Source organism: Bolinopsis microptera, chromosome 2 (genome assembly GCF_026151205.1).
Source record: "Bolinopsis microptera isolate Bmic1 chromosome 2, MBARI_Bmic_1.0, whole genome shotgun sequence".
Classification (NCBI taxonomy): Eukaryota; Metazoa; Ctenophora; class Tentaculata; order Lobata; family Bolinopsidae; genus Bolinopsis; species Bolinopsis microptera.
Window position 1 is genome coordinate 10856576 of NC_087073.1, and position 17028 is coordinate 10873603.

Below are 17028 nucleotides of genomic sequence, written 5' to 3' on the forward strand. Positions count from 1 at the left end.
GCAGGTCGATGTTACGTGGCCGGTGATTTAGATGTTAGAATCAGCATACAAAATTAAAAATACATTGATTCAAGTCTAGTTGGTTTAAATAAAATAAATATGTTAAAATAAAACTGCTGTGTGCTGGGGACCTTTTAAAAAATAGCACGCTCGCGGCGTTTATTATAGTGCACGTACAAGAAAAATTGGATGGTAGAAAAATGCAGTGTGTAATGCAGAGGCAAGAAAATATAATGGACAAAAATATGAAACCCCTAGCTCTACTATCAAAAGCTTTTTTATAACTTCATTTTTTATTTGCCCTTGACCATTGTTAATGGTTTTGCTCTAACCAGAGCCCTCTCGCTTGCAGTAGCGTAGACACATGGCTATGTGAATTAATGGTCTGGCCCGGCGCGCGGTACTTCGTAGCACTTTCGAGAAGAAAGCGGCGCGCGCTACTTCGAAGAAATTTAGACGAGTATCATCCGTCAATTTTGCCCCTATGATGAAGTAAATGTGTATAAATTTGGTTGCTGATATTTCACTGCAAGCAAGAGGGCTGTGGATAAAGCAAATCGTTGTAGGTTTGTAATCTAATAAAACTGTGAAAACGCGCGCGCCGAGTTGGACTTGTCGACAAATATTTCACTAGTATCAACTGTTGAAATGATCGTCACACCGCGCACAAGAATAATAATAACAATAATAACAAGTAAAAGACACGTACTGATATCAGAAATTTGTAACTTAGTCATTAGTGACGTGTATTGCTGCTGTTATAATCGTGGTGTATATAAGCTGCTTTTTTACGATTCATGTCATTCGACTTTATTATTTAAGCGTTAGATGTTAGAATATATTTTGTTTTTTCAAATATTTTCTCCACTAATAGATTTGTAATTCATAACCACGCGAATCATTTTATTGATTCGATTTATATGCATAAATAGCAGAATTAGATATAAATTTGGAGCCAGTTCTTTAAACTGGCTTACTTATACTACTTAAAGGGTGTTCAAGGGTTTTCTATTGATGTACCAGAACGGTGAGATTAAGGCAAAGATCAAATATGAGAATAAAGTGACTAAATTGTTTAAGTTAAATTGTAAACCTCTTTTTAATTACCTTAAATCTAAAAGTATTTTAAGAAAATCTGTAGAAAGACTTAAAACAGATGATGGTTCTGAGACCAAGTCTCCTTCTGAAACGGCAGAAGTGTTAGCTGATTTTTTCCAGTCAGTTTTTAAACCTGAACCTTTTGGCCCTCTGCCTCAAAATTGTTATACAGAATGTAATAATGATTACTTCTGGAGTAAATTTATGGTGCACCCTGAAAGTGTTGCCAAGATTTTGGGATCACTAGATATTAGTAAAGCTATGGGTCCTGATGGTGTTCATCCTAGACTCCTGAGGTATTTAAGTGAGAACAGTTCCTTTGTGGATGCGGTTGTGTTGCTGTTTAGTGCCTGTGCTTCTGAGCAGTATATTCCTGAGGTATGGAAAACTGCCACTGTTGTGGCCTTGCACAAAAAGGGGTCAGTACATAGTCCTAATAATTACAGGCCTGTGTCACTGACTTGTATACTATGCAAAGCCTATGAGAAGCTTCTTAGGGAGTATATTCTCGACGGTGTTGAACAGGTGCTTAGTAGCACGCAGCACGGCTTCATGAAGGGTCGGTCATGCTTATCTAACCTACTGGAGTCTATTGACGCTGTCAATGACTTGCTGGCTGAAGGTGGCTGTGCTGATATATTATACTTTGATTTCTCTAAGGCCTTTGATAGCGTACCACACCACCGTTTATTAGTTAAATTAAGAAATGTTGGTGTTCCTGAGGAGATAATTGGTATTTTAGAAAACTTTTTAGTAGGGAGGTCTATGAAAGTTAAAGTAGGAGATGAATTTTCTGAGATTAAGTATATACTTTCAGGAGTGCCCCAAGGCAGTGTTTTGGGACCATTGCTCTTTCTTTTATTTGTAAATGATCTTCCAGAAGGAATCAAAGCTATCATCAAACTTTTTGCTGATGATGTTAAAATGATTGTTAATCCTTTTATTAATCTAACAGCTGATTTGAAGTTGCTAGAACTTTGGGAGTCTCGTTGGTGTTTAAATTTTAATGTAGATAAGTGTATGGTCATGCAAATTGGTTCTTGTAATCCTAAGAATCAGTACTTGTTTGGTGGTGTGCCTTTGCGATGTGTTGAAAGCGAGAAGGACCTTGGAGTTGTCTTTAACACCAGCTTCAACTTTGAGGGTCATGTGAGAAAGTGCATTGCTAAAGCTAATAGTACCATTGCCTGGCTTACAAGAAATATTATATCGAGGGAGAAAAGCGTTATGCTGGGCTTGTATAAGTCTTTAGTAAAGCCTCATATAGAGTATTGTTCACAGGCATGGGCTCCAATGGCTAGGCATGGAAACTGGTCACTGATTCTTGAATTGGAAGGTGTTCAAAGATCGTTCACCCGTATGATTGATGGATTGGGACTCATGACGTACAGAGAGAGACTGGATAAGCTGAACCTCACAACCCTGCTTGAACGCAGGGTTCGTGGAGATCTCATTGAGATGTTCAAGATCCAGGAAGGCTTTGTGGGTTATGGTTCCGATTTATTTGGTCGTTCTGGTAGGACCGTTGCTGCTAGATCAAAGACTCATAGATTCACCACAAATGAGACTGATTTCTTTGCCCAAAGGGTCTTGCGCTATTGGAACAGTCTACCACCACTTGTGAAAGCTAGTGAGTCAGTTACTGGTTTCAAGAGGGGATTAGATGCCTTTCGGCTTCATGGATATCGAGCTAATAAGCTTGGTCATCACTGGGAACTTTCATATGACATCTTTGATAGGATAGATGTGTCTGTGTCTAATAGGAATAGTTATGTAAGTTATATGAAAGAGAATCCATTGGTAGCTAAGAGGAAGAAGGTTAATATCAAAGGTATTTAATTAAATTTTTTTAAAGTTTGTAATTATATGGTTTCAAACGTAAAGTGTTCATTTTCTATGAATTTCTTTTTGAGATGCCCAGAGAGGCATTATTTATAATGTTATGTTATGTTATGTTATGTTATTGAATTTATATTGAATTTTATATAGGGTAATTGTTATATTATGTGTATATTGTTTGAATAAATTCTCCTCTCCTATAAAAAAAAATTTATATGCATTTAATTGTTAATTTGTAAACCGTGTAGCGATATGGTTAGCAGAACTTTGCTTTTTAATGTATCTGCGAAGAGTACAGTATCCTTAGTAGTCATTACCTGGGAACCTCAGGCTATTGTGTTCATAAATAGAGATTCGGCGGAATGACAGGCTGAGCGCGGCCCAGTAATAGTAGTCAGAGCCGATACTTCTTATATCAATTATAATGCTATGCATCAAGATATTGTCAGAAGCTAAGTAAATTACAATTGTAATGTCTAGCTAGATGAGCCTTGTTCATTTCTTACTTTAGTCTTTTCGTTGCATTTTTTACTCAAAGCAAGACCCTTTAAAGTAAGTTTCTTGATTACTGATCATTATTACTTAACTGTTTATTCCAATTATCATCTGTACGTAATTCGGTCATTATTTGTACTTCGGTGCTGCAAAAAGCTCTATTTTACTATATTAGATATTTCTATGAACAAATTCATTTTCCACTCCATTAGCTAGCGACTCATTGTTCAGTGTCAACCGAGGCCCATCAGGTTGCATCTGTTTCTCTTTGTTATCTATGAATAAATAGTGTTACTTTTGTTTGTGGCAGCATTAATTGAATCTTTAATTATCACGCAATCAGGGGTCCAACTCCTTCGAGGTATGCTTCCTGCTCCATCAAAATTGGGCCGTCGATATGGGGTAAATGAGTGGCTCACGAAGACAGAGCCGTGCCACCAGGAAAACTGTAAGTGCTGTGGTTTGATCGGGAAGGAGAAATCATATAACATAAATGGGATGAAAATCAAGCCAGCACCAGGAACTTGTTCGAGTTATAACATTATTTACATCTTCATCTGTAAAATTTGTGTAACTCCGAGGAAATGTTTTATTGGTCGAACTGTAAAAACTCTTCTTGAGCAAGTTGCTGAACACAGGGCCAATTTTTATAGTCTTTTAAATGATACGTCTTTAAAGTTTAGTGATGATTTCTTGCAAGATAATAATGATACTTTTAGTTTGGCCGCACATTTAATTGACGAACACAAACTTGTTTGTAGATCCGATTTTGATTTGTCTTATAACGTTTTTATCCTTAGGAATTCGAGCCCTAGTAATTTGGAAGTCAATGAACAATTTTTCGCCAAGAAGTTGGGAACTTTAAAGCCTCAAGGGATTAATGCCTGTGATCCTTTTGGAATCCCCGTTTTGTTTGAGAATAAATCTTTTGATCCTAGTCCTTGAGCTTCCCCTTTCTAGATGCAGGGGCTAATATGCTAACTCTTAGTTGTTGTCTCAAAACCCTCACATCTGGATCCTTATTATCTCGAATTATAGTACTTTAAGGTGTTAAATTGTTCATACCTAGCCTTTAATTTTATACAGAATTTATTTAGATATTTTATAAACTTTTCACATATTCTGATGATGTATGTATGTATGTATGGGTATATACAGATTTATTAAGAGATTTGTAACTTTCAACCATTGTCTGATTGCAAGAACTACTTAGTTGGTGATGTCATTAGCACTTCACAAAGTTTGCTTATAGTTTCGAACATTGCCACAGCCTCATTTTGTCCAAGATTCACCACTTACCCAACAGTACAAGGTTAACCAGTTTTGTACCCCAACGTTTATTACCTAGTTTTAGAACCCCATTATTTAAACCAGCAAAATTTTTATTTTCCCTACTTTTGTATGAAGTTTGGAGTACAGACTCACTACAGAGATTACTAAAACAAACTAATCCTATCACTATTTTAGCAGTCATGAATTCCCTGCTAGTCCTCCTAGTTCTATTAATAGCTTCAGTGCTGACTGCTGATGAGGTTTACAAATATGATGAGCATGCACCAATATTATATCACTTTGAGTCGGATGGTGTGAAGATCGATGTTCTAAAAAAAGGTAAAAATTCAACATTTAAAACTTAAATATGAATTGCTCAATCTTTCATTTTGTTATTTGTTGATAATAGTGTTTTTCTTTGACAAAGTTCTTAAATAAACTGCTGTGTTAAAATAAGCCACTGTCAAATAAAAACATTGTTACTGTTAGTAATGATTCTTTAAACATTGAATTTGAGATTTTCGGGAGTCCACTTTGAGTCAGTTTAGTCAAACGAAACCATTGTTTTGATGGCCCCGTTATGACTGGACCGGTTGCACATTTAAATACATTTTAAATTCATTTAGAAATTTTCATCACATGTCAATCATTTACTGGTTTAACTATTTCAAAATTCAAAGTAGATCTTTAACGTCACACTCTTCTTCATTCAAAATATGTCATTTGATTGACTAATACTGATAAAAATGGACCCTTATTGATCTAATTATTTGAGCCTTAAGGACCGTGATCCATCTCTTCACATAGTAACGAAATTCCTTCAGTCTCAAAATGAACACGAAAGGAGTTATTGCAGCATTGATTGCCACCAAATAAACAGATCCAAAAGATTGCAACTCTACGTGTGCTCCAGCAAATACAGCATATCTTAGCTCCAATCCAGTCATAATTTCAATGTCAACTACAGATAGAACAAATGCATAAGGGATGTTACAAACAGCGTAGATGATGACAATAATAAATATTGTATTAGACGCGTAACATTGGTTTGCGTAGTTGTTTGCTTCATCACCTTGTAGTTCGCTGAACCTGTTCCTGTTTCTTCTCAATAAACACAGAGATGCAAGGGAACTCCCTATTGTGAGCACTATTGGCAAGTAATAAGCCAGGGAATAGAACATGTGATAGGCACCTCTGACCTCTTTTGCAGTACTCCAATCACAGACACCATAGGTAAATGTGTGAAGTCTATGAGATCTGAAATCTGGAGAACATTCGAAGAGAACAAGGTAGAGGAATTCCAGAGAGATGAGACTTATAATAGGCTTGTTAGGAATGATGGTGAAAGGGTTGTGCAAACTGACTGCTCTCATCACGCTAAGGATACTGGACAAGAACAGAGACAGTCTGCTGAAAATGTTGAAGATCCAACAGTGAATTTGGCAGAAGGTAGAGTGTATCGCTTCAGCCTCTTCAAGTTCATCAACCAATACTGCAAAGCTGTACAGCATTGACAAACAAAGAATGGCATCAATAGCACTTACAATCATGAACATCTTGTTGGCAAGACTTCTAGAGGGGTTTTTAGTGAAGTAGGCCAAAGCCAGAAAGTTGAGGGGAGCTCCAAGCAGTAGACACAGAAAAGATATCACTGAGAGTACTAGATTAATGCTGTTCATCCTGAGAGGAAAAATATTTAGTAGTTGAAATTTAAAGTTCCAAAATCAGGAATAACAACCAGGCCATGGCAACATGACACATCAACAAACTTATAATTATAACTACGTAATTGATGGTTTTCTAATCGCTGTTCCAATAATTTTACTGATGAATGCGGTTTTGGAGTCAAACTTAAATCAATGAACATTTAAAAGATACATATTCAAACTAAACCTGGCAATAAATGCGATATCACCAAACATGTGAACCTAAGTTCGCAGTTTGGCAAACCCATTAGGATCATGATGGTATTAGTCTGTTAGTGTGCATTCGATTACTATTCTAAAGAATTGAACAGATGGTTAATTGAACCAATTATCATATCAGGTTCTCAAACTTTATCACTTTTTGTGTTCCAATATGAATTGTAAAGAATGTCCAAAATAGGCAAATCAACAGATTTACAAGGTTGAGACAACAGTCTCCTGTTTTCTCACTAGAGTCTTTCTTGTAATGAAAAGCCGAAATTCATTAATCCTCAAAAGGAAAACTAGTGGAGTAAGAGCAGCATTAATTGCAACTAAATAAACAGATCCTAGTGAAATGCTCTGCAACAGGACACTTTTAAAGAAACCTGCCCTTATTTTAAATTTCATTATAATCTCAATATCAATAACAAACAGAACAACTGCATAGGGGAGGTTGCAGAGAGCGTATATAATAACCAGTATGAATATCGTGTTAGCTGCAAAACATTGTCTTCGATAAGTGTTAGCTTCACTACCTCTCAGCCCACAGAAAATGACCTGGTTTCTCCTCAACAAACAGAACGAAGCAGTCGAACTTCCAATGGTCAGAATGAGGGGTAAAAAGTAAGCTATGGAGTAGAACATTTGGTAAGGAACCTCGGTTCCAACATTACTCACGGACCAGTCACAACTTCCATAATGGTACACTGTTACTCTATGTGAAGTGAAGGACGGGGAACACTCGTACAGTAGCAAATACACCAGCTCTGCCGCCACCAATATAACAATGGGTCTAGTGCGGATATTGGAGAAGGGCCTGCAGAGGCTAACCGCTCGTGTAACACTCAGAACACTTGTTAAGAACAGAGACAGTCTGCTTAGGATGTTCCATATCCAGGAAACAGCAATGCAAGTAATAGATTCTTTAGCAGTTCCAGGGTCCACTTCCCTTGCCAGCAATACAGCGTGGTGCAGCATGGAGAGACAGAGTAGCCCGTCTATTGCACTGATTACTATAAACAGGCAGTTAGCTAGCGTCCTCGTAGGGTTCCTCGTGAAGTAAGCAAGTGCTAGGAGATTAAGAGGTGTTCCAACTACTAAGCAAAGAAAGGAAATTACACACAATATCAGGGAGAAGTTATCCATCATCCTAGGGGAGAAACTGAAATTAGGATAATATTATGTTAATATAATGCCGACCTATGAATCAGTTTGGAACCACATAGAGGTATTTAAATTACTGTAATTGTGAATCCAATGGTAAATGTTTTATCTGATATTCGGGATAGCCACAGAGCCAGGTGTTAGATAATGCCTATTCTTATTGTCGGAACCTTTTCGAGTTTAACAGACCGTAAAATTATGTAGATAATTTTGTAGTCCACATAGTATGACAGCGTTTTCTAATCATCTCATGTCTTTGCAATAAATTATCCACATTGTCTCAGAAAAGTGAATTGAAATTTGCTCGAGAGCCGCGTCAGATAAGTGGACGATTTTCTTGAACTTTAAAATCAACCGTTGGAAATTTTGTTAACTAAATTCACAACGTCGTGAAGTGACTCGTCACACAACCACATACCCATGTATTCCCACATTTTTTGTATAATGGGCATGGGCTTTATGTAAGCTAAAGCTTGATTGATTAAAAAATAAACATCACCATCCTGTCGCCTTTCTCTATTTCAATTTTCAGCTAAATAGAGTATGATATCAGAAATATTTACTTTTCAATTTTGACCGAAAAATGAAGAAAATGATGCCCATTTAATCTTATTCCTTATCCAACTCAACAGTTCAAATTCAAATACTGAAATTTCTACAGAGTTTTGTGGTATTAGAAAATTGATAATAAGTCACTTTCCGTAATATATAATAATAAGTCACTTTCCGTAATCCGTAAAGTTATATGCGTAAACAGTGATGTAAGAAGTGTGAAAAGTAAAGTTAGAATCTAGCGGAAAGTTAAGTAAGAAACGTGAACAGTAAAGTCAGAAGCACGAATAGTAATTTTCGCAGAATCACGAGATTAACCTGTTTCTGTCAAGGTCAGCTAGAAACACAGTAGCACAATCTATTGCATTGTTAAAACTTGTCAAACTACCTAATCTTATTGTTACCTGGTTTAGGGTCCAATACACTGCTTTGTTCACCACCTGCCGGCTAAGATAATAAGATCAGCTCACAATTCACCACAGCAGTTAGGAGAGCGTATCTATAATTTTAAACTCAGTCTTAAAAATGGAAACATAACGAAATTCACCGATGCACGGTCTTAGTCCGCTAATCCATTCCGTTACGCATGGTTACGCATGGTTACCCAAACAAAACATAGAAACAATGAGTTTACCACTGTTGAAAGAAATGCCGATTATAATTTCTTTGTCCGTTTTGCACCATCTGTTGCTTCTTTTTGACCAGTTACAAGTCGGATCATTGCTCTCTAATTTATTCCACTCTTGTTCTAGCTCCAATATCCATATATTGTAGTATTATAGCGAACTCACCTCATTTCAGGAGTTACCATTTAGACCACATATTTATTTCTCCGAACTATATCAAGAAGATAGTAGCAGTTCTCACCCACCACCTATACATCTAAATAATATAAAAACTTCCGTGTTCAGTTCCTAAATCAAAACCATTCAGTTCCTAAATCGAAACTATTCTCTAGCCCTAAATTGTGGAGTGTAATTCTGGTGCTCTTGGTTCTCAATGCTATCGTGATCTACTTTGAGCTTTTGGTGGAGGGTTCCACTGATGCTAAAGAAAGATTTCCAGCAACAGTTACCTCAGTAATACGCCATAGAATGAGGTGTTGATAATACCAGCTGTGAAACATAGTCTCCCCCACGTGTCCCTTCTCGAACTGTTTAGGTTGTGACACGTGTATAATAATGTAATGTCAGTGACACGTGTATAATAGAACGTCAACAACCTCGCAACAGTGATTATATCTTATATTTGTACTGTGGATAACACCTGGAAAGTGGACATTGATCTTAGCCCTAAACCGATAACGAGCCATGTGGTCGGCTTATAAGTTACAGTGGGATAAATTCAGCTCTCAGCTGCTTTCTGGTCTAAGTAGAAAAGTAGATCACATATCACTCAAGTTGGGGGCCCTACTATCAAGTGCGGGCAACATTATCTGGCTTACTATTCAATGTCATTTAAAATATAAACACCCGGACAGCATTAATATGACACTACAATAATGGTTTAACTTCCATACTAAACCCCGGCTGTTTGCAGGTGAGGACTGCACGAAGAAGGCAGAAGAAGGAGACATGTTGACAGCAGAATTCCACGGATTCATGGCAAATGGACTGGAACGGTTTGAAAGCAGTCACGACTCTAGTAAACCTTCCTCTTTCAAAATAGGACACGGTTATATGATCAAGGGTCTTGAGCGAGGTGAGAAGCTTTATTTTGGGTGTTTTTGTTGATGAAAATATTGATTTCGGAGAGATCATTGCTGATTGCCATGATCCATCTATCTGTAGGATTTGCAATTATTACTTTTATTGGACTGTTTAATGACACTTAGAGCTTAAAACGTGTACCTTACCACGCTGCAATCCGTGGTAGAGTTTAAAACGTCGAATGTACCACGTTGCAGAATTCCTGTAGCCCACTGACTCGGTGGCATTTAACTTAATTACATTACAACAGCTCTGTCGTATTAACATAGACCTATTTATATCCTAGAGACAACTTCACTGTGCAATCATACAACCATGCTAGCTAGTAGTGATCAATTTTAATCATTAATGTAATATGAACTGAATGAACTTCACACGCACTTCCAGAAAGAAGCCTTTGTATTCTATACAGACTTATCCGAGTACTTCCATGTTCATTAGCTTCACTTTAAGCGTTAATTGATGCAATTATCAGTGTTATGTGCTGTCTAAGTTCAAACACAAGGATACATTATGTCATCAACATATGGCCTACCACCACAGAGTAGGTGTAGTCTGGTCTCATTGCATCACGAATAAATCTTTCGCCTTTTACTAAAGATTTCCGTGCAGTGGGGCAACATTACAGACATTTATATTTTTCTGTAGTCCTCTCAGAGGACACACTCCTAGATAAATGGTCAGAATCTTGATGTTCCCCTCTTCCACAGGTCTCCTCCAAGTGTGTGTAGGAGAGAAGAGGCGTATTCACATCCCAGCTGTCCTAGCCTACGGTAAAATAGGAGACGGCAAAAATGTCCCCCCTGGTGCTGACCTTGTATACGACGTTGAAGTGGTTAGTTTTATCTTTAATTCTTATTATTATATATTATATATTATATTAGACAGTTTTTGGGAGTTCCAAATAATTTCTGATTATTCTGATTTTTGCGACAAATGATACTGCACTGTTAGTGTTGTTATATATTATTATATATTATATATTATTATATCCATCTCTGGCTAAACATACACGATAGTTTGAAATAATATGCTGCTCTAATAACAGAAGGTTAAAATATAACAAAGTTATATTTAACAAGTTCCCACAGAATTATGAGCATAATCTTCTGGTGTATTTAGCGCATAATTCTGTGGGAACTTAATATTCGAACTACCGCCAGTCATTATTTCATTTAGTTTTCACCAGTCATTTGCCTTGTTTCAATTTGTCTACATCCAAGAGCCGTGATGCTCCCTACACTGCAATCTGTAATTCTCCATATATCAACCTGCTACTACCATACACTACACTTGCAAAGCTTCCCAACTATGTACACTAAATTCCACCCACTACCACAATTGACCGGATGGCTGTGCATGCTGTTAATTTATGCAGAATGTGTTGTTTAAACTATTAATTTCCCCTCAGATACATATTCAAAAAGGAACTATTCCCCCCAACATATTCGCTAAGATTGATCTTAACAAAGACAAGCTCATCAGTAGAGAGGAAATGGGCGCCTTTATTCTGGAAACAGGTAATTTTTAGGATATTTTAGGATATTTCATTAAAAATCGTTTTCTAAAACTTCCATTTCCCCAGAAAAGTGGAGCAAATTAAATGTATACATTTAACTTGAATAATGATAAATTAATCGAGTATTTGATTACTTTTTCCAGGTCGCACAGTGACACTGCGAGGCCAGAGCGAGATTGACAACGTAGTGGACGAAATATTTAACCTAGAGGACATCAATGAGGACGGCTTTGTTGACTTGAACGAATTCAGCGGTCCCAAAAAGGGAAAGCACGATGAGCTTTGAACACTATTGATAACAGTTTCAGAATTTTATTATCTATCCAACAGTTGCAGTGGATGATATAAAGGGGATTTATTGTTCATTTAACGATATGTTATTTATGCTTATTCTTGTTTATGAATCTTATCGGAGGTTAGCTTGGAATTTTCTTAAAGGAGACAACATATCATTACGATTTATTTTGTTTTCACCATTTTTATTTTCACAACAGTAGCAAGTTTAGAGATGATTCAAAATCACAGTTAACTTTTTTACCGCTATAATGTATAGTTTGAAATATTATAACGATCATAGTTTTCTAATAATTTGACATTGACAGACAATCGGAGTCAATTAAAAGTTTTCCCATACAAAACAAAGCAAAGCAAATTGAACTTGATTACATTGCTTATATTTTGTCGGACTTTACTTTTGTACTTTTATATCATGTAAATTTAATTTGTTTATTTTAAATTGTATCCAAGTGTTTTTGTTATTGTAGATCGTTGTGAAAAGTTTTGGAGGTGTTGTGAGATGAAAATTTGATAAATGAAATGACATTTTTTAAAGTGTCGAGGCTATAATTTATGTTTAATGATGTGCTAAAATATACGTAGTGGTTAATCATTAGTATAACTGAAGACCGTCTCAACTCTCATAGAATCAGTTGAACAAGAACATGCTAGTTCAGCCTCTCAAACACGATCAGATGAGCGATTGAAAGGCCGGTGACTTCATCGTGACAATATTTGAGGACGTGTAAGTTTGCCCGGGCCGACCTGTGGACGTGGTGGGTAAGCTGCAAAATCTGGTGACGTGGCGACATCCAGCATGGCACGGACCAGTAATGCACTTTATGTGACGCGCGGATGAGATTTCTGTTGCCGCGCACCAATGCACGCGAGTAACGTACGTACAGTTTAAATTAGTCAGAAATTAAACTGAAATGTAAATTTCCCGCCTGATAATAAATTTACTTGACTCACGTCTCACATATATGTCATATATGACATAATATATACCAATGGGCGGAACTTATCAGAAGGGTGGATGATACGCCTAAAACCAATTAATACGGCGGAATCACATAAAACTCATGGATTACTGTAAGTAATGATTGAATCAAATACGATTCTCCATGACACATGAACGTTCATTCTTCTAGAATCTTGCAAAGGAAAATGATAATTTGTTCATTTTGAATTGTAAAACTATGGACTACTTTGCACGGTCAGTAGACTAGCTGAACACAGTGTAACTTAAACCACTATAGACTCTTTTGTAATCGTTATTAATGGGGTTCCGTCCGATTATGGCCCACAGCTTCATTGACTCGGAGAATAGTTTATTATTTATGTTTTTTTTCAATTTAGAGATGAGACGACGAGGAAAGGATTTGTCAATACGAAGAGAAGATTTGTAACACTGTAACAGTGGGGGGGGGGTGGAGAGGATAAGAATACTCTGGATATTACATCCAGAGTATTATTACATCATGTAATCGTTTTTTAAAGGTTAGACGTAATGCAGTTTTCAGAGTGCTAAAATTAAATGATGTGTGGATACGCTTAGTAATACTCGGAGTTTTTGAAACAATTGAAAACAGGAAACAGAAATCTACCAAACAAGAAAGAGCTACTGGTAATACTTAAATGAAATTTCAAGTCGAAACAAACTAAAATATACTCAAAATCAACCTCCAAACAGATATCAGTGTTCCAACTCCTGGACTCCTCACTGGTTGGGTGAGGAAACTCCAATAGCCTGAACCTCACAAAGTGTCAGATAATCACCGTTCTGTGTTACCTTTATGTAATCCCCTATAGCACCTCCACAGTCCACTTCGTATACAACCTTGCCAGTTTCATAAGTAATCGCCCCGCAGTATGTGCCCGCTACATATACCTGGGGTTAGATGTTATAGTGAGGCACCCTGAGAGATATTGGGCACTGGGAAAATGGTGGGTAGAGTATTCTGGTAACTCTTCAATATTGAAAGATTAGGTTGAGAAACTGATTGAAAACTACTAAGGATAACACAAGGACAGTAGCTTCTAACCTGGACATTATTGATTCTATTGCTGACAGTCGAGTCTGTTGTGAATAATGACCTTACTCACTGAAGCTCTCTCAGATAGCTTACCGTTCCACCAGTTTTGTTCATGGTCGGAAGAGTGGGTACATGTCCTGAAGATATCATTTTATTTTTGCTGCCTAAATTTTATTTTATTTTACATATGAATTGTTTTTTAGCTCTATATCGATCATAAACCGGCCAATTGCTTTATTTCCTGATATTTTATCGTTTTCATTTTCAATTACCAGCAGAATGCGATGACCCAAGATTTAAATTGAGCTATCAACTTAGTACTTACTTGGAGGAATAGAAGCCGTTAGTATTACCGTCAATAGCCAATTTTGCAACCCCACCCCAACCGGTGGTTTTTTGTGTGGCGCTGATGAACTTAAGTTCTTCGGCTGTTTAAAAGTTCAGTTATGGTTATATTACCGAACAGGAATGTTAAAAGTATTACCAATGTTGAAAGTTCCTTAAAAAGAAAATAATTGTATTTGTATTGGTAAAAAAATTCATTTTACAGTTATGTTAATAAAAAATGTCCTTTTACTATGAAAATGGACGATCTATATGAAATAATAACACCAGGGAAATGAAAGGATGATGATACACCTTAACTATAGGTTTAAAAAATCTAATTACTATTAGGGCCTAAGAAGATCTTTCGATTTTTAAAGAAATCTTAAACATTAAAGGGTTCTAAGGAAAAACTAACCGCAATCTGGGACCACACACCAGTCCCATCGTTTGCTAGGATCGGTCGTGTAACACCATGTTTCATGGTACTTTTCTGCTGGGTTCCTACAGTAGTTGTGATCCAATCCTTTGCCTGGATAACTGCAAGGAAAGGTCTTAGGTCAGTGGACGATCAGATTTATTAAAAAAATGAAACGCTTAGCTGAAAAGTACCACTGTTCACTTGTAATTAATTATTGTACATATTTAAAGTTTGGAAATTGCTAATATTTGTGGTTTATTACCATTACTTACTGAAAAGCAGTGTACATATGTCTGTGAGGGGATTGGCTAGACCACTCCTGACAAGTATAGCCCGATTTAGTCTTTGATTGAGATCCTTCGTACGCGTATCCTTTATTTGCCCTATCTCTTTGGGCCAACATCCAATATCTGTTTAAATGGTTTCTTGGTCAAAATTCTAGCTTATTTTGTATTTGACAACTTGAAATCTGTCTATACTCGATTAAGGGTTGCTTATGGAAGGAATTTAAGACGCTCCCACTAAATCGCTCGCCCAAATTTTGAGAAAATTCTTGTGACAAGGCCCTGAGGGTATGAAAGTAATTTAAGAGCCAATTTAAGTAGCTAACATGGTAACATACCCTATTTCTGAACTCATTCTGCTGCATTTTAGATACTGTTACTTACCCTCCTAATTGCCTCCAGTAACCATTGTGCCTCCAGTAACCATTGTGCCTCCAGTAAACATTGTGCCTCCAGTAACCACTGTGCATCATGCGACCCTTAAGTGACCCTTAGATGCGCGCTAATCATCGTGCAACAATTAATGATACCCAATCTGAAACCATAAATTGCATAGCTTGAGAAGATTTCACCCTTATAAAAGCCAAAACTCCCTTACCAGTACCTGATTCACAAGCATATTCGTGGCACCCGATCGATTTTGATTCTTCTCCCTGGCATTCTGCTCCACCATTTTCTGGCGCTGGGTTTTCGCAGGTCCTGTACTTCGTCATAGTTCCTCCACCACATTCAACAGTGCAGTGAGTCCAACTTCCGAAGTCAGTCCACCCACCATCAACTGGACAGCCTTGTATGTTGCAAGCCTGGATTTCTACGTCACCTCCCTGGCATTCAGCTCCGCCATTTTCAGGTGCAGGGCTATCGCATGACCTCATCCTATCCTGAGATCCTCCGCCACATTCTGCAGAGCAATCAGACCAACCACCGAAGTCAGTCCACCCACCATCAACTGGACATCCTTGTGTGTTGCAATCCTGGCTTTCTGAGTCATCTCCCTGGCAATCAGCTCCGCCATTTTCAGGTGCAGGGCTAACGCAGGACCTCTTCCTTTCCTGAGATCCTCCACCACATTCTGCAGAGCAATCAGTCCAACTTCCGAAGTCAGTCCACCCACCATCAACTGGACATCCTTGTGTGTTGCAATCCTGGCTTTCTGAGTCATCTCCCTGGCAATCAGCTCCGCCATTTTCAGGTGCAGGGCTAACGCAGGACCTCTTCCTTTCCTGAGATCCTCCACCACATTCTGCAGAGCAATCAGTCCAACTTCCGAAGTCAGTCCACCCACCATCAACTGGACATCCTTGTGTGTTACAATCCTGGCTTTCTGAATCATCTCCCTGGCATTCAGCTCCGCCATTTTTAGGTGCAGGGCTATCGCAGGACCTCATCCTATCCTGAGATCCTCCACCACATTTCGCAGAGCAATCAGACCAACCACCGAAATCAGTCCACCCGCCATCAATTGCGCAACTTTTACCACAATTCTTTGCTTTTTTCTCCAACTTGGCACAATGTTTGTGTTTTTTGCCTTTCATTGGTTTCTTTGTGCTGTACTTGCATCCTAGTGTCGAAACGTACCCTTTCTTCAAACAGTTATCGTACTTTTTGAAATGGTGCTGGCACGCTTTTTCTGGCGAAGGCTTCTTCTTATGTTTATTTCTAGCATCTACCGTCTTGCAGAGTGTTAGGATAACCAACAGGAGCAAGAGTGCGTTCCTCATCCTCGGTGATGGCGAATAGAGAAATAGAGAAAGATAAATTGTTAGTGAGAAATGATACCAGAGCTCCCTTAATTATACGTTCAAAATGGTTCTCAAACCTCATCAAAGTCTGTCTGTTCCGTGCGTAGATGTATGGTTTTGTCATCTATTGTGATTTTTAAAAATCAGAACACGTGTTAAAGGTCAAAGCACGTGTCAATGGTTCACAATGCACACTATTTTCCGGAGGGAGGCGACTAATAGACAGGGACTACGTGACGGTGTGATTTAATCATGTGAATAATATTTTAACGTTCCGTGAGGAACCAAAATTTTACTATAATAATATACATTTCGGCGGTTAGGTGGACACACCCTACTTACTTACCCGTACTAATTATAGTACAGTGATTATATTATTTTTTTAATGAT

At 37.7% G+C, this 17028-nt stretch overlaps 2 protein-coding genes and 1 non-coding gene across 3 annotated transcripts; 2 read left to right on the forward strand and 1 right to left on the reverse strand.

The window, feature by feature from the left end:
* Positions 1 to 4870: 4870 nt before the first annotated feature.
* LOC134811134 (uncharacterized) lies at positions 4871 to 12296 on the forward strand. The gene is made up of 5 exons (XM_063817870.1): positions 4871 to 5043; positions 9867 to 10028; positions 10747 to 10871; positions 11448 to 11556; positions 11699 to 12296. The coding sequence occupies exons 1-5, from the start codon at positions 4905 to 4907 to the stop codon at positions 11839 to 11841; spliced, it is 678 nt and encodes a 225-aa protein (XP_063673940.1). The 5' UTR covers positions 4871 to 4904; the 3' UTR covers positions 11842 to 12296.
* Positions 10589 to 10699, forward strand: LOC134812063 (U5 spliceosomal RNA). Its single transcript, XR_010159881.1, has one exon. It is a non-coding gene; the product is annotated as a U5 spliceosomal RNA (small nuclear RNA).
* Positions 12297 to 13401: 1105 nt separating the features above from the next.
* Positions 13402 to 16843, reverse strand: LOC134811175 (coadhesin-like). The gene is made up of 6 exons (XM_063817920.1): positions 15501 to 16843; positions 14885 to 15022; positions 14610 to 14731; positions 14193 to 14295; positions 13877 to 14004; positions 13402 to 13722 (listed from the first exon to the last, which is right to left on the reverse strand). The coding sequence occupies exons 1-5, from the start codon at positions 16615 to 16617 to the stop codon at positions 13934 to 13936; spliced, it is 1551 nt and encodes a 516-aa protein (XP_063673990.1). The 5' UTR covers positions 16618 to 16843; the 3' UTR covers positions 13402 to 13722; positions 13877 to 13933.
* Positions 16844 to 17028: the final 185 nt, after the last annotated feature.

Bases quoted from the DNA above. Each gene is read 5' to 3' on its own strand.
- LOC134811134 (XM_063817870.1), top strand. From the start codon at position 4,905: ATGAATTCCCTGCTAGTCCTCCTAGTTCTATTAATAGCTTCAGTGCTG. The intron at 10,029-10,746 runs GTGAGAAGCTTT...CCTCTTCCACAG, and splicing joins GATCAAGGGTCTTGAGCGAG to GTCTCCTCCAAGTGTGTGTA. The intron at 10,872-11,447 runs GTTAGTTTTATC...ATTTCCCCTCAG, and splicing joins TTGTATACGACGTTGAAGTG to ATACATATTCAAAAAGGAAC.
- LOC134811175 (XM_063817920.1), bottom strand. From the start codon at position 16,617: ATGAGGAACGCACTCTTGCTCCTGTTGGTTATCCTAACACTCTGCAAG. The intron at 15,023-15,500 runs GTACTGGTAAGG...CCATTTAAACAG, and splicing joins CGAATATGCTTGTGAATCAG to ATATTGGATGTTGGCCCAAA. The intron at 14,005-14,192 runs GTAAGTACTAAG...TGATATCTTCAG, and splicing joins AACGGCTTCTATTCCTCCAA to GACATGTACCCACTCTTCCG.